Genomic DNA, 17715 nt, shown 5'->3' with positions numbered 1-17715 from the left:
TTTTTCATTTAAGTTTTTTTTTTAATTCATTCCTTAAAACTTGATTTATAAACAGAGGATTGGAACAAACGTAAAAGTTCTTTATTATAAACTATGAAGCCTTACACATAGACAAAGAGCACTTAACTATAATTAAAGATAGATAGGATCAAACATTGAAACATAGATGCGTAATATCAAAAGCTTGAACACACAGATCAGATCACGGGCATTTAACGTTCTGACCAGGACCACCATAGAAGAAATGAGTACCAAAGGAAGTTCCAGCATTTCCTGGTACAACGCTGTAACAATTACGATTATCAGCATAGGAGTAAAGTCCTTGTGGTTCTCTCAGAGCATTTGTCCCATCAACTATCATAATATTTTTTACATAGCTCGCTTTCTTAATCCCTTCCTCTGCAAAATGTCCACTTCCCATATCGGTGGTTGTGTGTCTATCACTGGTTGGCGCGAAGATTTCGCCACCCCATTCAACTTTTATAGCTCCATCTCCTAGAGAATTGAACAACGAGCCAGGCCAGTACCCTATAACATCGTTGTCATTAATCTTTAGCCACCAGTTTCCTGTTTTTGGGTCCTGATGATCGCAATTCCAATAAATTAATGAAGAGTTAGAAAACAAGATTGCCTCTAATATATTAACTAAGGTTATTTTCACTGGCCTGACTTTTCCTTTAGTACATAACAAAAGGATTTGTGATCTGTTTTGCTAATTTAAATTGGAGTTAGTGGAGGAGCTTTATTTACAGTTTTAATTGAGCAAAATACAGATAGAAAAATTGAAAATTATAATAGATTCATAAAGTAGATATAAACTATACGATAAGATAGTTGGTATTGTTAAGGTGGAAAAAAGAATAACGGTATTATTACCTTCCATATAAGTAGGTTGAGAACTAGTTGAGCTCCGTCGTATTGTGACGCGGTAACGTAGGATCCACCTACAGTGTATTGGTTGGTCGTCTGAACAAAACCACCGCAGACGAGATTATAGCATCCTGTCTTTTGGTATCCATCGCTCTAATATATATAAGCATGCATGAACTTTCATTAGTAACGGAGGAAAATCTTAATTTACAAGATAAAACATATTTTGAATTGAAAAATATGTTTGCATGGTTTCGGATTCTCAACACGTCAAATAGAAACAAATTTTTCTATTTTGAAGTATATATATATGTGTGTGTTTAATTAGGGTGGAAAAATGAGAACTTACGGTCCAATAAACAAATAATCTAGGATCATTATTACCGTACATTCCTGGATAAACCTATAAATCAAGGCAAACAAATTAAGGTTGTGTTAATTATGATGTCCTGCAAGATATCCTTATATTTAGGACGGAAGATCAAACCTGCCAACCAGCTTCAATAGTATTACGACTAGTGCCATCTCCAGATACGATCCAAGTCTGTGACAAGCTGAACTCGCTGGGAGTTGCTACATCTGGTTTCCAGACATTTATCGAGGCTTTTGTCCCGTAAAACTTTCCGTTTCTCACACCCATGAACGCGTACTAAACCAGGGAAATTCGTGTGATTAGGATTCACCATGTAATATATAATGTCTATGTAATAGCCGTTTCGGTTAATTTATATTGGACTTGATCCAAAAATTCCAGATCACAAAAGGAAAAAAGAAAATAAGAAAAAAAAAAATTACTCCAAATCATATTAATTAGAGACAAAAGTAAATATCATTGTACTACCATTTAAATGAAAATATTGCTCCACTCTGAATATATACATGTGAGTATGCTAACATAGATATGCCTATAGAAATTGTACTGTATAGGGTGTGTACCTCATGGTGATAATTTGGACTAGATGTATCTTCAGGAATGTATTGATGATTCTTTTTCCCGAAACTTTCAAGGGATTTTGCTCGTAAGATTTCTTCTTTTTTTGTTCTTCTTATCGGGATAGTGTTTTCTGGGCACTCTCCATATTTCTGCCACACTTGAGTAGCTTTTGTCTCCTTCTTGGTGTACGTAGAGTCACCTTCCCCTTCCGGGATAAAACTTGGTTTTACCTACGTGAGAAAACAACACGATCATGCATGTGTAAACAAACCAGAGGTATTGCAAATGATAGCAAACCTGAATGGTGTGATTTTTAAGCAAAGGATGATCAAAAGCTGGTTGGCTAGTTATTAGAACACAATCAATTATATCTCCGTCTTCACTCTGTAAGAAAGATTAAAGCAAAACAATTATTAGTCTCAAAAGAAATTTGTGAGCGAATATTCAACGCATGGAGTATATGCATATGAAATTTGTGTAAGATACCTTAATGGATTTAAGAGCTGGCTTGTTAAGCTGCTTCAAAAATCTTTGTACTTTAATTTCCCGGTGATGAAAAAACTCTTTTCCATCAGCGCAAGTAGCGATTAACAGTGAAGTTACCATCAGAGCTACCGCAAAACCGGCCACTCCCATCATGTAAATTATTTAACAATGTAGATTAAGAACTCTTTTAGACAGCACTCTTTGGAATTCTATAAAATTTTATCAACTACTCTTTGAAATTTATAGATGTAGTTTAAGAGGGTGTTATTGGTTCCTAATTTACAAAGAATTTTGATGACTTTATTCAAATCCTAGAAAGTAAATAAATGAAAGATTCTAAACTATTGTTAGAGATGTATTTTATAATCTTGTTGATTAGTTTTTCATAATTTTGTAAAGTTTTACAAACAAATCTCTATATTTTTATAATACTTTTCATAACTTCCTATAATTTTATTTTGTGAAGAAAAATATAGAAAGTCATGAACCAATAACATAATAATTTAAATGATTAATAATCAGAGATTTTTTTGTTCTAATTAAATAACACAAAATTTTTACTGACTTTATAAGAGCATAAATCTAATAACCCCAAATTTATGAAGATTTTATATTACTATTTACAAATTTTAAATGAATAACACAAAACCTTAACATACTTTTAAAATTTTTTGATTGAATAACAACCAATTCTACATAACATTTTAAGATACTAAAACTCTTTTGAAATCATAAACCAAAAAGTTGACTCATGACTTTATCATTTATATTCTAAAAATTAAGAAACTTTATATCATTTTAAGGTAGATTTTCAGTGATTACAATAAATACACCATGAAAAAACAATAAAATTGACTCATGACTTTAAACATCACCACATCTTGATCTTGTGATGAAACGCGTTGTTTACAAGGACTTAATTATAAGTCATGAACCAATAACATAATAATTTAAATGATTAATAATCAGAGATTTTTTTGTTCTAATTAAATAACACAAAACTTTTACTGACTTTATAAGTGCATAAATCTAATAACCCCAAATTTATGAAGATTTTATATTACTTTTTACAAATTTTAAATGAATAACACAAAACCTTAACATACTTTTAAAAATTTTTGATTGAATAACAACAAATTCTACATAACATTTTATGATACTAAAACTCTTTTGAAATCATAAACCAAAAAGTTGACTCATGACTTTATCATTTATATTCTAAAAATTAAGAAACTTTATATCATTTTAAGGTAGATTTTCAGTGATTACAATAAATACACCATAAAAAATTAATAAAATTGACTCATGACTTTAAACATCACCACATCTTGATCTTGTGATGAAACGCGTTATTTACAAGGACTTAATTACCTATCATGAAAATTCAAAAGAACGTTATCGTGGAAATATGATTTTTATGTGAAGATACAACGTCATTATTTGAGATAAAAGATTTTTTTCTTTTTGTTTAACAAAACAATATTCTGAAAATATTAATTGACAATACAAAAGAAAATACATTTTCAACGAAATCATTTTAGGCAGGAAGAGATATAAAGGAAACCTAAGGTTACGAAACATCACAAAACGAAAAAAGGTTTTATTTTCTTAAAGAGGGGCATGTGAGAATAAAAGGTGCAAAAACAATATTAATGCCCGCTTTTGACTCGAGTCACTCGAACAATTTTCTTGCCCAAACGACTAGACTATCTAAGATGCTGTTTTGAACCTTTTATTTTCTTGTCACAACAAATAACGAGGGATAACAGGAATTATAAATTTGTAAATATGGGTCAAGTGACAACGAAGATTAATTCCTGTTACAAACAAAGAGATTCAAAAACAGTAAAATAATTAAATGACAGAGATTCAAACTTCATCACCTAACCAATTCCGCTTCAACTTCGGACCAGTAGGTCCTTCCTCTCCAAAAACTTCGTTAGGCAATCCTTTAATCGCACTCCTAAACGTAGTCTTAAGACTCTCCCCAACCATAATCTTCTCCACACCTCTAATCTCATTTTCATGACCATAATCAATCTTTGGTCCCCAATGTCTCATATAATTCAACCAAGCCGGCTCCTCCAATTCTCCTCTCATATACTCTGCTGCAACAACCCTGAACCTAACCGCCGTATCAATCACTTTTTCACTCTTTCCAGTATCGTTCCTGATCCCCACATTGTCTTTGCCTTGCAACACAAGTCCCGGTTTTGAGTACATTGCGTGTCCATTCAAAGAAGCGTAAGCCACTGGTTTGTTTCCTCCGCCTTGAAACTCGATCTCGGAAGCATCAGCCCAGCTTCCTCCGCTGTGTTGCGACAGATACATCCGATGTAGCTTGCCGCTGAAGTTACTTATTCGAAGAGTGAAATGTTCCCAGTCTCCAATGTGTTCGCCGATTCTCCCCAACGGGATTGAAGCGGCTTTGAGCTTGGCTCTTGACGGGCCGTTGAACGGATAAAACATCCACACGGCTATGTCTGTGAATGTTCCACCGAAAACAGGTTTTATGTGCAGATACACTTCCATGCTCTGCAAATCACCACACTGGACTCGTTTTCTTGCGTCAGAAGCAACAGGTAGGTCTAACCAATACAGACCGTCGTTGAATTCACCTTGGGGAAGGTTTAAACCGTTTGGTTCAACTGGAACTGGGTTTGATTCATCACCTTTCTTGTAAAGCAAGGCACCGTTGCTGAAGAACCAGTTGACAGATGATGGGAGATACTTCTCATCTTTGTGGAAATAGATCCAAGGGGCGTAAGTTTGAAACAGAGCGTCGATCTGGGGCTTGCTTGGCATACAAGAAAAATCGAAGTTGTTGTTTTTCAGACAAGGTAAGGCCGGATTTGGAGAGTTTGAGAAGAACGTGCCAACGCTGACTCCAGAGGCTTGTGTTCCTCTGTTAACAGGTTTAGAACTCGAAACGCTAAACCCATTAGTTTCCCATATCAGAGCGTCAGGCTCGGATTGATCGGTCAGGTCGGAACGGACACAACGGATCTTGTCTAGAGGAGGTTTCTCATCCGAGGTTGTCACGATTAGACCCACTGCATTGTAACCATCAGGTGGTACAGGCTGCCAAAAGTATCCTGTTTCAACCTTGTTGTTCTCTACCTTTGTAGATTTGCCGCTCCAAAGGAGAAGATAATCCACCGGCGGTCTTAAAGAGTCGCCTGAGAGGTCTTTTCCCACAAGTGTCCATCCGAAAAGCTTGCGGTTATTAGGTTGAGCGTAGAACCCGAGAATCGAAAAGCCTTCAGGTACTGAAGACGGCTCAAAGAAAGTGGCTCCGAGATTATCTTGTCCTCCTTCGTATACAGTCCATACTTTGTTAAATGTATCTACTTGGCTAACTTCAAGACCTCCCAAATCGATTCTCCCTTTCGCAAATCCTTCTCCTGTAATCGAACCAAAACTTCATAAACAGAGCAAAAGCAGAGCTGAAACAGAGGAAAACAAAGTTAAAGTCAAAACAAGAACCTGAAGGCCAAGATGGTAATGGAGAAGGAAGATTGAAGGTAGAATCAATCGGCAAAGAAGGTGTTGAGCTTTGAGCAGAGGAATTGTTACCCATTTTGATATTGACGAATTCAAAATCAAAGACAAACAGTGACGTTTTATGATTAGTGTTGTGGTGTGGTAAAGACAGAATTAAAGGGAAATGGGGACAGAATCAATATAGTTGGTCGAGTTAGATCAACCAACCACATACACAAAATTTCAAGGATTTGGTCTTATCTAAAGAGAAACTCAGCACATGTTTGGTATTTATTGTGAAACGAAAAGTCATCGCAAATCACTGTTATGTTGTGTGGCCTTTGATTCGATCAACATAGTTAATTTGTTATAGATTTTTTGCAATGTTTTGCACGTCTAACCATTTCGCATGTTACTTCCCTTGTGGATTGTTTGGTATGAATAATATAACATCATGGCAAAACATTGTGTATATATAATACACATTAAAGCTCTGCAATTATATATATCACATATTCACATCTATATAATTTGCCTTACCTGAAAACAATACATAATTCTTTATCATTCTAGTTTTGTTTTAACGGATTCATGCGTTATATATATTCCAGAGGCATAGTGACGGATTCTACCGTCCAAACGATTCCTCAACTGGTCAAAGAATAACGAATAACGAACACGGTTTAATTTACATTTGTTAAACGTGCAATGTTTTATATTTTTGCAATTTGATTTAAACCAGCTGTATTTTAGTTACCTATCAATATGTACGTATTTATTATTCTCGATATTTCAATTTCACTGTCAACAGACTGTTCATTAATAAATTAAGAAAAATGACAGATATAAACATCTCTGATGACGTGGTTTTCGCAAATGTTCTTATTCAAATATAGACATGTGTATGTGAGATTATAAAAGCTTTTGAACACACAGATCCTAATCAAGGACATTTAACGTTTCGACCAGGACCACCATAGAAGAAATGAGCCCCCCAAGAAGTTCCACCATTTCCTGTCTTAACATTGTAACAGTTATGTTTATCAGCAAAGAAGTAAAGTCCTTGTGGTTCTCTAAGAGTATTGGTTCCATCAACTATCTTAAGATTCCTGAAATAGCTTGCTTTCTTAAAACCTTCATCTGCAAAATGCCCACTTCCCATATCTGTGGTAGTGTGTCTCCCACCGGTCTTTGAGTTAATGATTTCACCTCCCCATTCAACTCTCGTAGCTTCTCTTCCTAGAGAATTGAACAACGAGCCTGGCCAGTACCCAATAACGTCTTTTTCATTGACTCTAAGCCACCAGTTTCCTGTTTTTTGGTCCTGATATCCATTTCAAGATAGATGGAGAGGTAACTTGAGCGAAAAGGTATGTAACTTGCCACTGAAGTTACGTTGAATATTTGAATCTGATGTTGTTGAGGTGAAATATAATTACGTTATTACCTTCCATATAAGTACGGAGAGATCATATTGAGTTCCACGGTAGCGTGACATGGTGGTGATTGATCCACCTACGGTGTATCGATTACTCGTTTGAACAAAACCTGAGCAGAGAAGGTTGTAGCATCCCGTTTTTCGGTACCCATCACGCTATTTCCCAAAAAAAAAAAACGATTTCATAATGGTTAATTAAATCCTTAAATACATAAATCTAGAGACTTAACTTGAATTATAGACTTCTATAGTTCTATTCCGGATCAGAAAACTAGTCAATCTTTATGTTTTTCAAATGATTAGTGTATAGTAGAAGAGATAAGTACGCCTAAATCTGCTGAAAAGGAGAACATACCGTCCAATAAACAAAGAATCTAGGATTATTATCATCATATAGTTCTGGATAAACCTATAAATTAAGACAAAAAATATTAGAGCAAGTTAAGTGTTTTGCATAAAAGCAAAGAGGATGTAGTCAAGAAGGAACCAAACCTGCCAACCAGCTTCAATGGTGTTTAGACTAGAGCCATTTCCGGACACAACCCAAGTCTGAGCCAAGCTAAACTCTTTAGGAATTTGGACATATGGTTTCCACAGATTTATTGCAACTTCTGTCCCATAAAATTTTCCATTTCTCACACCCATTAGCGCGTACTAAAGGCACTCCAAAAGAAATGAAAAGCGTAAGCCACAAGACATTAACAATGATACACATGTGTTTGTGTGTGTGTGTGCATGTAGTTGACTTGTACCTGATGACCTAATGTTGGATCAAAGGTTGTAGTTCTTGGAATGCTTTGATGAGACTTTCTCCCAAAACTCCTGATGGATTTTGGTCTCAAGAGATCTTCTTTCTTTGTTCTTCTGATTGGAACAGTGTTTTTGGGACACTCTCCAGCCTTGTGCCAAACCTGAGTTACAGCCTTTGCCTCCCTCTTGGTGTACGTAGAATCACTTACCGGGTAGAAACTCGGTCTCATCTGCATGTGTAAACTTTACGTCACAATTGATTCAAAAATCATAATGTTTTAAAACAATAGATAGACTTGGAAGTGAAACCAAACCTGGATGGTATGGTTTTTAAGTAAATGATGATCAAAAGCTGGTTGATTAGTGATAGGAACACAATCTATTACATCTCCATCTTCACTCTGCAAGAAAGATTAATGAAAGCGTATTAGAATTCATCTCTAAAAAGGTTTCTTTAATTTTTGTCATGAAATTTATATAAGATATGTACCTTAATGGATTTAAGAGCAGGCTTGTTGAACCGTTTCAAATGTCGAAGTACTTTAATTTCCCGGTGATAAAAGAACTTGTTTCCATCAACGCAAGTAGTGAATATCGCCGCTGCTATCATCATAGCTACTATGAAACCGGTCATTCTCATCATGGCTATACAGTTCTTAGCAAAACTTTTAGACAGTATTCATTGGAATTTATAGAAGTGGAATGCTACATAACTTACTATTTTTTCTCAACTCTAACCAGAATTCTTTTTTCTTTTTTTTTTGTAACCTCGTCTTCGACGTTATCTATATAAAGTATTAAACTATCTGTGACATTGACAAGAAGGATATAATTCAGTTTTAAACTTTTTTCTCTTTGAAGCAAATATAAATCAATTATCATTCTATTAAATTAAATTATCATTTGTTTGTTACTCTGCATGAACCATTCCGCGTAGAGGTCACGAACTTGTAAATTGCACCATGTTCACTTTTAAATTAAATCTCTACATGAATTTTAATATGGTCGGTACTTTATTGAACTTTCTTTTGGCACCATTGAATACTTTGTTAAATTAATTATAAGTCTCATACTATGTTAAATTGATTATGCTTTTATGATTGAGAACTCGTCAACGTGATCAAAGTCAACTCTCTTGTGGCTTATGGCCCCAAACATTTCGTTGACTATAACAGTGGACATGAGAAGATAGATCTGTCATTCACATAGATGTAATTATAAGTTTAATTTGAGATAATTATAAGAAAAAAATTTCAAGTTGTAAATTTTAACTTGCTTCTGTTTTGTTGATCAATCACAAAAACATAGTTCCAATACAATGGAAGCTTGCTGATAATTAAAAAAAAAACAAAGTTTATGTTAGTCTTAAATGAAGTATCACAAAAATAGTTAATAGATTTATACATAATAGTATTAGTGTAATGAAGATTGGCCAATAATTCTGATAGATACTGTTAAACATGAGTGATTAATGAAGATCCAAAGCCAAAAGTCCCATCTCCATGTTTTGGTACATACAGACAAAGCTATTAACACAGGTCATTGAAAACAAAGTACCACTCATATACAAAAAAAAAAATACAAATAAATTAATAATGGGATCATTTGATTTCAGTATACACATGGGACCATGTTCTTTAAAAGAAATTTATCTTCTCTTCACTCCATGGAAACAGAGAAAACACTCTCAAACACACAAACAAACAAATTCTGCAGATGAATTTGAATATACCATATACCACTCTTCAAACCTGAAATTAATAATATACTTAAGAATGTGTATATATATATATTATATGTTTTTTATACAATTGATTTGGAATGATCTGCAATGTGAGTAAGTCGACCAAATCTTTAAGGGCAATTAGGGTTTCGACCAGGACCACCATAGTAGAAGTAACTTCCCCAAGAACCTCCATTCCCACTTTTCACATTGTAACAGTTCTCTTGATCAGTAAACACTTGAAGATTCTCCGGGTTTCTCAGTTCATTCGATCCATCAACTACTTGAACGTTCTTGAAGTAACTCGCTTTTCCCCAACCTTCCTCTGCAAACCTCCCACTTCCCATCTGAGTGGTTGTGTGTTGTCCTTCCTCGGACTGCGAGTTAACCACTTCGCCTCCCCATTCGATCATCGATGCACTTTCTGATAAGTAAGAGAAGAGTGAAGCTGGCCAGTATCCTATTATGTATTTCTCTCCAAACTGTAACCACCAATGTCCTTCTTTTGGATCCTGAGAAAAAACAAAAAAACAAAACTGAAATTTCTCAAACCATAGCTAAACCACTAAATAGATGGTAACAACATGGATATTTGTTGTTGGTTTACCTTCCAGATGAGTATGGTGATGTCATATTGAGAGTTTCCATAGTTTGATAAAGGAGAGATTGATCCACCCATTGCGATTTCTCTATTGATTTGAACAAATCCTGAGCATAGAAGATTATAGCAGCCTGTGCCTTGGTATGCATCACTCTGTTTTCACAAGTGAGAGACAAAAGAATGATTCATCAAGAAAGCCAAAACACACAAAAACAAAAATCTAGATTGAATAGTCTGAAACTTACAGTCCAATAAGTGAAGAGTCTGGTCCTATTATCACCATACAATTGTGGGCTGACCTGAAAACACAAATCTTTGAATCAAAAACAGTTTCTTTTTCAGGAAAGAACTATCAAAAACCGAAAGAAGAAAAATACCTGCCAGCCAGCTTCAATACTATTAAGATCAGAGTTGAAATTTCCACCTAAAACCCAAATCTGAGCTAAGCTAAACTCATTAGGCATTTCAACATCCGGCTTCCATACATTTATCTTCGCTTTAGCCCCGTAGAAAACCCCATCTTCGACATACATTATCGCGTGCTAAATCAACAACAAAAGGTAAAGGAAGAGGTTAATAGACACAACAAAAATTGGCCAAAACTAATTCATATGTGAAGAAAAATAATTACCTGATGACCATTTTGTGTAAGGACATTAGGTGGCTCAGAAGATTTAGGTTTAGGGATACTCTTCTGATTCTTCATACCGTAATTCTCAACGGAACTCGCTCTGTAAAGATCTTGTCTTCTCGTTCTTCTGATGGGAATTGTGTTCTTTGGACATTTCCCATTCACATGCCAAAGCTGATGTATAGCATTAGACTGCTGATTCTTGGTTTTTGATGAAACTTTACTCTCACTAAATACACTTTCTGGGTTCAAACTTGGCCACATCTATAATACACCCATAAACAACAACAATGTCAGAACTATACAGAAGAAAAACAACAGAGAATCAAACAAAAGAAAGAAGAGTAAACAGAACCTGGACAGTGTGATTAATGAGCAGAGGATGAGCAAAAGCTGGTTGGTCAGTGATTGGAACACAGTCAATCATATCTCCATCTGGGCTCTGTTTAAGAAACTCAAAATTATTCCCAGAAAACAGCAAAAGAATGAAACTTTTATGGAGTTTTCTCTCTAATATCACTGTGGAATTCACCTTAATCGATTTGAGAGCTGGCTTGTTGAGTCGTTTCAAGTGAGTACGGATTTTAAGATCGGAAAACCCATTTTCTCCAGAGACGACAGAAGGAGCAAGAATCACCACCGTCATTACCAGAGCTAAGAAGAAACTAACCCTTGTCGCCATAGTTAAAAGAAACCCAGAAAGGTTTAAGCTTTCTTCAACAGAAGAGAGGGGAAGATGAGAGGTTTCTTCTTTCTTCCTGTGTGTTGGTTTTAATTTAGTATGGGATTTTGGATTGAAGTGGATTGCGTTTAATTCTGGGCACTAATGACACTTTGGCAAAACCTTCATAAAAAGGACCCATTTTTAAAAAATAGAGACAAGTGAATTTTTGGATTCTATTGCATAAGATTGGTTGCTTTCTTTTCTCTGTTCATTTTATTTTTGTCAGATTCTTTTCTGGAAAAATTCGAAGGTTTTTTTTTAAAATAAAAAAGAGTATCTTATTTTATTACTGTCACCTTTATAGAAAAAGTGAAATTTTACTGAACTGGAACATTCTACTCCTTTGTTACTACTTTAAAAGGTTTCTTGGGATTTCAAATTTTTTTTGTTCCCAAGTTCAAATCTTTTTCATTTGGAGAAATGACTACAATTCTTTTCTGGTATAGTGACAATAAAGTTAAATTTAAAATCGAAAGGTTCAAAACTAAATAGGCAAACTAAATATGATTGATAGGATTAAATGCCATTCTCTATTATTCTTTTTAAATTGCCTAATGATGCCCTATCAATTTTTGCACATATCAATTTCTTAATTAACGTCTTAATTCTTTATTAACTGATCACACTTCTCATCAACATAAACAATTGGAAGTATTTATGGTAGAGAATCCAAATCCGTATCAACGGAAATATTATTTAATCATCTAACTGTAATTTTTATCATCTCTAACCACATAAAACACTAATTGTAGAATCTTACATAATTCTATTTAAGTAGTATTCACAAATCACAAATCGATTCAAATCCACAAGAACCTACTCTATAATAATTTTTGTCTTCTTTTTTCGAATAAGTTAAAACTTTTTTTCTATCGATATTGGCAACAAAAAGAACATTGTATACATCATATAGATACTATTAAATTACTAGGTCAACTATTGAAGCAAATGTTCCACACTATGATCACTATAAGTTTTTAAAAAATATTTAATTTTATAGAGTAGTAAGATTAGAAAAGAAGGGCCGTGATTGGGTGGGAGTGAGAGAGCACCAACAAATGTGAAAAAACAGTGTATAAGTCAAAAGTCAGAGAAGAGGCCACTAATTGTCGGTTAATATTATTAGGCGACATCTTCTCAAATCAATTTCCACACCTTTCGTTTTCCATTCTGTTACATCTCCTCCTATTTCTTATTTCTTTTTATTTTCTTCTCTTTAAGCCGACTCACTCATGTCCTATATACCATTAATTTTGGTATTGGCCAAAATAAATCTTGTCTATTTCGGTAGTGAATTCGTACAACTCTTCTATTTTTAAGTTTTTAAATACATATATTTCTTTGATTTGTATTCATTGCTATAACAATATTTATGTTTTTTTGGGTACACCATTTTTTCAAAAATTATAATAATTGATGTGCACCGCTACAACTACAGTAGATATTTTTAGAAGGTAATGCAAATTGGTTGCATCTATTGTCCGTAAGAAAGTAAAATTTTATTAACAAGAATAAATATCAAAGAAGCTTACAAAACATGTTAGGTGATGTTCAAATATTTTGGCTCCGTACTATAATGGTCTTCCTGATTTTCCAAATGAATTATGCTTCGAATAAATAAATGACTAATTCGTACATTTTTTTCTTCAGTTCTAGGTCTGGCTTGCAATTGCAAAGTCAACATATTCAGGAACGGCGGCATCACAAAAGTACTATATTACACAATTCGTTATAAAATCAAACTTCTATATAATAATTAAATAAACATGCAAGATTGGTATTATTGATTAGAACATTTGCTTTATTCCTATAAATTCAAGGACGTGATAAAGTGTAGGAAGTGACATCATTGTACATTTACGCTACACGTGAACCCCCCCTTGCAAGCTTCTAACCCCATATTGCCCAATCTTTGAAAATAGGAGAGGTTAAAATCTCACACGTCAAAATGTTTCCATTACAAATCCATCTCTCTTTTTTCCTTTAAACATTTTCGAATCAAATGTTTATATTTTTCTTATCAACATGCGAACTTCGAAATTGAATCAAAATTATAACACACCAACGACCCTAGGTCAAATTTCAATTATTTTTAAAAAGATGGACAAGAAAAAGAAAGAAAATAAAACATATTAAAAAAAGACAAAAGAGAGAGTGGCTTCATCTCGTGGTTTATTTAAAAGGTGCCAAAGGGGAATCTTGGAGTATTATGGCTTAACTACATGTCACGGGTATTCATTGACTGACTCATACACCTCATTTCAACGTCCCACTCACTGAATAAGATTACACACTAACTATTCAAATCCCACGCTCGATCCGGGATAAAACACTGGACCACCCCATAATGGGCTTATGACAATGGGCCTCAGCCTCGTTGTCTTCATATATCAAAAGACCTAAAGAGCTTGATGCTCAACAATATTCTGGAATCAGAAATACAATGTCAAAAACTGAAAAAAAATATCAAAAAAGACACAAACCTTAGTATACATTGTGTTTTGTTGTAACAATATTTTTACATCATCAGCGTCGAAACGCATTGCCTTCAGCTGCAGTTCCACGTTGTGAATAATAGCTTCTGCGACGCACGCTTTCTTCAATTGTTGAGCTTCCGCCTTTCTCAACTCCATACACACTCTTATTAGCATCGTCCAAAAAGCTCTTGCCCGTGGATACTTTGTTCTTATCAGCTTCCACTGCATCGGTCTCATCGGCTTTCTTCAATCTTGTCCATCTTTGCTCCTCGTGCACCTCTGCATCCATTTGCATTTGCTTCAATCTAGCAGCTCTTTCTTCTTCTGATAGCTTAGAGCCACCTTTCCGGCGTCTATTCTGGTATTCATTCGGTTTTCCACTGTCTAAATCCTCTGCTTTCCTCTTTTTATCCTCTTGACCATAACTCTTAAGATTTTCCCTTTCCACACCGCCTTTAGGGGAGCGATTTCGATATTTCTCATTCGGTCGAGCATCTCTTCTTTTTGGTTCATCATCAATATCTGACCTTCGTCTCTTATCTTGACTTTCTCTTCTTTTGTACTCATCATCCAAATCTGACCTTTGTCTCTCAAAGTGCTTATCATGACTTTCTCTTCTTTTGGACTCATCATCCAAATCTGACCTTCGTCTCTCATAGTGATTATCCCTACTTTCTCTTCTTTTTGACTCATCATCCATTTCTGACCTTCGTCTCTCATAGTGCGTATCATGTCTCTCTCTTCTTTTGTGCCCATCATCTAGTTCTGACCTTCGTTTCTCATAGTGCCTATCACGACTCTCTCTTCCTTTTGACTCATCTTCTAAATCTGACCTTGGTCTTTCATAGTGTCTGTCATGAGTCCCTGACGTTTTCTGATGGTGAGATTTTCTTCCGTTATTCTCTTCACCAGAATCTTCTTCCGAATCAGACCGCTGTCTGGATGAAGATTGCTTCTGATGCTTTCCACTTTTACGCTTATGCTTCTTCTTGTGCTCCTTTGTGTCTCCATCTTTACCCTTTCCTTTTTCTTCTACCTGTAAAAGAAACTCTCCAACAGGGTCAGTAAATGTATAAGGAAAAGAAAGCCAATAACATATATCCAATGTAATCCCAATTCCCAAACCCTCCATGTAGAAGAACAAAAGAACTTACCGATTTACGAATAAGAGCCATTTTGACAGGATTATTCTTGATTTTGGCAAGAGCTTCCTGTTCACGCTGCCTGATGAGAAGCAAAGGATCAGAGTGAAGTTTCCTCCACGAATCATTAGCAGATTGTGCCTTCTCCTCAAACAGCGCACCAGGAGCTGACTGATCTGGCTTCTCACTGGCACTACTACCAGCTTCAGATTTGGCTAAAGGCTGCTCTTCTTTCTGAAACGAAACACCTGAACCACTCGCACTTCCCTTCCCTACAGCTAATCCAGAATCATACAGAAACTCTAATCTCTCTTGTCTCCTACAATAAGATAACAAAAAGTATAAGACTTTAGAACGACCCACAACTTCCAATCACCGAATCCATCATCAATCATTAAAAACTAATCAAACTACCAGCAGATGCATCTTATAGATTCTAATGACTCCAAATCATAAAAGTATACAACTTTACTACTTTAGAACGACCCACAACTTCAAATCACCGATTCCATCGCCAATCATTAATAAAACCAACTAACTACCAGCAGATGCATGTTATATATTCTACGCTAAAAACTCAAACCGCTAACCCTAATTCCCAAATTCGTTATCACCCAAATCAATTGGGATCGTGGGTAAGGAAAACAGAGGAACTTACGGGATGAGACCGGCTTGTTCCTGGAGAGCACGAAACTCAGAACGCTCCCTCTCCTGCAAGATCTGGAGACGAAGCTCTTCAAGCTTTTTCTGCTCAGCCTCTTGTTTCTGCTCAGCCTTCCATACAGTCTCGATGTTACGGAGACTCCCCGTATGCCAACCCTTCTTGTTCAGAAATTTCATCCCCATGATTGCTCTTCTTTTTGTTTCTCCTCCTCTCGCTTCAAAATCTGGTTACCTTCTTTTTTGTTTCGTTCAATCGAAAACTCGTCGAGGGTTCTAAATTATTTTGCTCCGTCGCCGTCGTATAAGCGAAATAATGTGAGATGGAATCAGAGCCGTCCGTGTTTAAAACGTGTGATTTAGATGTTATATTTGGGCCTCATGGGCTTGTTGTCAATGGTTGTGCTAAACCGCAAATCTAAGCTAATTGGATCCGGTTTAGATTGGCTTTAAGTCCAATGAAATTCTGACTGCTTGTTGAAATTTGTCTGTGAAACTCCCAAATACTCAGAAGTCAAAGACATTCGTTTCTTCCGGATCAAACAATGGCAAAGATTTATTGATTTTCGAGACGTTGTAGACAATTGACAAATTCAATTATTATTTTAAACCAAAAAGCTTGTGTGTTTCACCAGAGAGTAATGCTTGTATACCACCTAAAAATCATCACAACTTTATGAAGTAGAGAGCAATTAAAGATTGTCTTTGTATTAAAAAGAAAAAAAACTGTGTTTTCTATACATTCAACTCCTGAAGAAGATTCCTAATCCTACTCAAAAAAAAAACACCTGAAGAAGATAACTTGCGATGTATTTAAACAATCTACGCCGATGTTGTATCTTGTCCTCGTTCAACACTCCATCTCTATCCTCTCGCTTTTCTTTTCAACTGTTAAAGAAGAAACACAATCCACAACAGGTTAGCAGCAGAAACGAAATCCAATACAATCTAAAACCGTAACCGTTTACAGAAGAAACACAAGCAGGACACATGAATGGAGTAAAGAAATAAAGAAAGGAACTTCCAGATTTCCTGCTCTTTCTGCCTGATGAGAAGCAAAGGGTCGGAGTGGAATTTGCGCCAAGAATCATTGGCAGAGTGTCTCTTATCATCATCATCAAACAACGCACCAGGAATCGTAGCTCTCGCTCGCTGATCTTGATTCTGAAACAAAACACCATGTCTTGAACTACTAACATTCTGTTTCGCTACTGCTAGTTCTGGATCATACAAGAACTCCAATCTCTCTGGCCTCCTCCTACAAGAAGAAACAACAAAACTAAGGTTAAAACCACTCATCTTACCACAGACGCTATTTCGATAAAATATTCGAGTTTTGATCATTAGCTCAATTGCAATCATCATTCATGATTCACTTCAAAGGTTTTAAAACTAATTAACTAACGCCGCCATTAGAATATACTTCCAATCATCAAACTCTGTTGCTAACCCTAATTTCAAATATATGTACCAATCAAAATCTAATTTAGGAGAGGGCTATAGGTATAGAATTAGAAAACTTACGGAACAAGACCGGCCTGTTCTTGGATAGCGCGAAATTCAGAACGCTCCTCAATCTTTTCCTGCTCGGCTTCGTGCTTCTGTTCAGCTTTCCATACTTTCTCAACGTTGCGGATACTTCCCGTATGCCACCCCTTCTTGTTCAGAAACTTCAACGCCATTCTTTCTTCTTAGAGTTTCTGCTTTCCTCCTCTTCGTTCAAAAACTCGTCAAGGGTTTTTATAATAAGAAAGTTTCACCTTCTTATAATCTCAGCGCCGCCTTAATGGACATCT

At 35.5% G+C, this 17715-nt stretch overlaps 7 protein-coding genes across 8 annotated transcripts; 1 reads left to right on the top strand and 6 right to left on the bottom strand.

Annotated features, from left to right (window-relative positions):
- Positions 1-32: 32 nt before the first annotated feature.
- AT2G44240 (NEP-interacting protein (DUF239)) lies at positions 33-2583 on the bottom strand. The gene is made up of 7 exons (NM_129988.3): positions 2291-2583; positions 2102-2188; positions 1807-2034; positions 1358-1519; positions 1220-1273; positions 877-1023; positions 33-580 (listed from the first exon to the last, which is right to left on the bottom strand). Exons 1-7 carry the CDS (start codon positions 2441-2443, stop codon positions 203-205), a joined length of 1209 nt encoding a protein of 402 aa, NP_030962.1. The 5' UTR covers positions 2444-2583; the 3' UTR covers positions 33-202.
- Positions 2584-3830: 1247 nt separating this feature from the next.
- AT2G44230 (hypothetical protein (DUF946)) lies at positions 3831-6086 on the bottom strand. The gene is made up of 2 exons (NM_129987.3): positions 5777-6086; positions 3831-5694 (listed from the first exon to the last, which is right to left on the bottom strand). The coding sequence occupies exons 1-2, from the start codon at positions 5868-5870 to the stop codon at positions 4160-4162; spliced, it is 1629 nt and encodes a 542-aa protein (NP_030961.1). The 5' UTR covers positions 5871-6086; the 3' UTR covers positions 3831-4159.
- A 483-nt stretch (positions 6087-6569) lies between these two features.
- Positions 6570-8618, bottom strand: AT2G44220 (NEP-interacting protein (DUF239)). The gene is made up of 7 exons (NM_129986.4): positions 8452-8618; positions 8276-8362; positions 7964-8191; positions 7704-7865; positions 7567-7620; positions 7221-7367; positions 6570-7097 (listed from the first exon to the last, which is right to left on the bottom strand). Exons 1-7 carry the CDS (start codon positions 8602-8604, stop codon positions 6717-6719), a joined length of 1212 nt encoding a protein of 403 aa, NP_181951.3. The 5' UTR covers positions 8605-8618; the 3' UTR covers positions 6570-6716.
- Positions 8619-9392: 774 nt separating this feature from the next.
- Positions 9393-11827, bottom strand: AT2G44210 (carboxyl-terminal peptidase (DUF239)). Of its 2 annotated transcripts, NM_129985.3 has the most exons (7): positions 11449-11827; positions 11272-11358; positions 10917-11180; positions 10663-10827; positions 10531-10584; positions 10292-10438; positions 9393-10196 (listed from the first exon to the last, which is right to left on the bottom strand). In NM_129985.3, exons 1-7 carry the CDS (start codon positions 11596-11598, stop codon positions 9816-9818), a joined length of 1248 nt encoding a protein of 415 aa, NP_030959.1. In that variant the 5' UTR covers positions 11599-11827; the 3' UTR covers positions 9393-9815. The 2 variants fall into 2 exon arrangements, with proteins under 2 accessions (NP_030959.1, NP_001031538.1); NM_001036461.1 differs by having other exon boundaries at positions 9531-10196; positions 11272-11784.
- A 1952-nt stretch (positions 11828-13779) lies between these two features.
- AT2G44200 (pre-mRNA splicing factor domain-containing protein) lies at positions 13780-16255 on the bottom strand. Its single transcript, NM_129984.3, has 3 exons — positions 15918-16255; positions 15272-15578; positions 13780-15153 (listed from the first exon to the last, which is right to left on the bottom strand). The coding sequence occupies exons 1-3, from the start codon at positions 16103-16105 to the stop codon at positions 14167-14169; spliced, it is 1482 nt and encodes a 493-aa protein (NP_566014.1). The 5' UTR covers positions 16106-16255; the 3' UTR covers positions 13780-14166.
- AT2G44198 (uncharacterized protein) lies at positions 16243-16341 on the top strand (the record flags this gene model as incomplete). The annotated part of the gene is made up of 1 exon (NM_001125050.1): positions 16243-16341. The coding sequence occupies one exon, from the start codon at positions 16243-16245 to the stop codon at positions 16339-16341; it is 99 nt and encodes a 32-aa protein (NP_001118522.1).
- A 273-nt stretch (positions 16342-16614) lies between these two features.
- AT2G44195 (pre-mRNA splicing factor domain-containing protein) lies at positions 16615-17684 on the bottom strand. The gene is made up of 2 exons (NM_129983.4): positions 17444-17684; positions 16615-17177 (listed from the first exon to the last, which is right to left on the bottom strand). The coding sequence occupies exons 1-2, from the start codon at positions 17599-17601 to the stop codon at positions 16868-16870; spliced, it is 468 nt and encodes a 155-aa protein (NP_181948.2). The 5' UTR covers positions 17602-17684; the 3' UTR covers positions 16615-16867.
- Positions 17685-17715: the final 31 nt, after the last annotated feature.

Source organism: Arabidopsis thaliana, chromosome 2 (assembly GCF_000001735.4).
Source record: "Arabidopsis thaliana chromosome 2, partial sequence".
In the NCBI taxonomy this organism is placed as follows: domain Eukaryota; kingdom Viridiplantae; phylum Streptophyta; class Magnoliopsida; order Brassicales; family Brassicaceae; genus Arabidopsis; species Arabidopsis thaliana.
This window is presented reverse-complemented; position numbering and strand designations above follow the sequence as displayed.

Coding starts and splice junctions, on each gene's coding strand:
- AT2G44240 (NM_129988.3), bottom strand. CDS start 2,443: ATGATGGGAGTGGCCGGTTTTGCGGTAGCTCTGATGGTAACTTCACTG. Junction 2,189..2,290: donor CAGCTCTTAAATCCATTAAG/GTATCTTACACA, acceptor TCTTTCTTACAG/AGTGAAGACGGAGATATAAT. Junction 1,024..1,219: donor GATTATTTGTTTATTGGACC/GTAAGTTCTCAT, acceptor TATATATATTAG/AGCGATGGATACCAAAAGAC.
- AT2G44220 (NM_129986.4), bottom strand. CDS start 8,604: ATGATGAGAATGACCGGTTTCATAGTAGCTATGATGATAGCAGCGGCG. Junction 8,192..8,275: donor TTAAAAACCATACCATCCAG/GTTTGGTTTCAC, acceptor TTACACATGCAG/ATGAGACCGAGTTTCTACCC. Junction 7,098..7,220: donor TCTCCGTACTTATATGGAAG/GTAATAACGTAA, acceptor AATGGATATCAG/GACCAAAAAACAGGAAACTG.
- AT2G44230 (NM_129987.3), bottom strand. CDS start 5,870: ATGGGTAACAATTCCTCTGCTCAAAGCTCAACACCTTCTTTGCCGATT. Junction 5,695..5,776: donor ATTACCATCTTGGCCTTCAG/GTTCTTGTTTTG, acceptor GTTCGATTACAG/GAGAAGGATTTGCGAAAGGG.
- AT2G44210 (NM_001036461.1), bottom strand. CDS start 11,598: ATGGCGACAAGGGTTAGTTTCTTCTTAGCTCTGGTAATGACGGTGGTG. Junction 11,181..11,271: donor TCATTAATCACACTGTCCAG/GTTCTGTTTACT, acceptor GGTGTATTATAG/ATGTGGCCAAGTTTGAACCC. Junction 10,439..10,530: donor GACTCTTCACTTATTGGACT/GTAAGTTTCAGA, acceptor TTGTGAAAACAG/AGTGATGCATACCAAGGCAC.
- AT2G44195 (NM_129983.4), bottom strand. CDS start 17,601: ATGGCGTTGAAGTTTCTGAACAAGAAGGGGTGGCATACGGGAAGTATC. Junction 17,178..17,443: donor GAACAGGCCGGTCTTGTTCC/GTAAGTTTTCTA, acceptor TTCTTCTTGTAG/GAGGAGGCCAGAGAGATTGG.
- AT2G44200 (NM_129984.3), bottom strand. CDS start 16,105: ATGGGGATGAAATTTCTGAACAAGAAGGGTTGGCATACGGGGAGTCTC. Junction 15,579..15,917: donor GAACAAGCCGGTCTCATCCC/GTAAGTTCCTCT, acceptor ATCTTATTGTAG/GAGACAAGAGAGATTAGAGT. Junction 15,154..15,271: donor TGGCTCTTATTCGTAAATCG/GTAAGTTCTTTT, acceptor TTTCTTTTACAG/GTAGAAGAAAAAGGAAAGGG.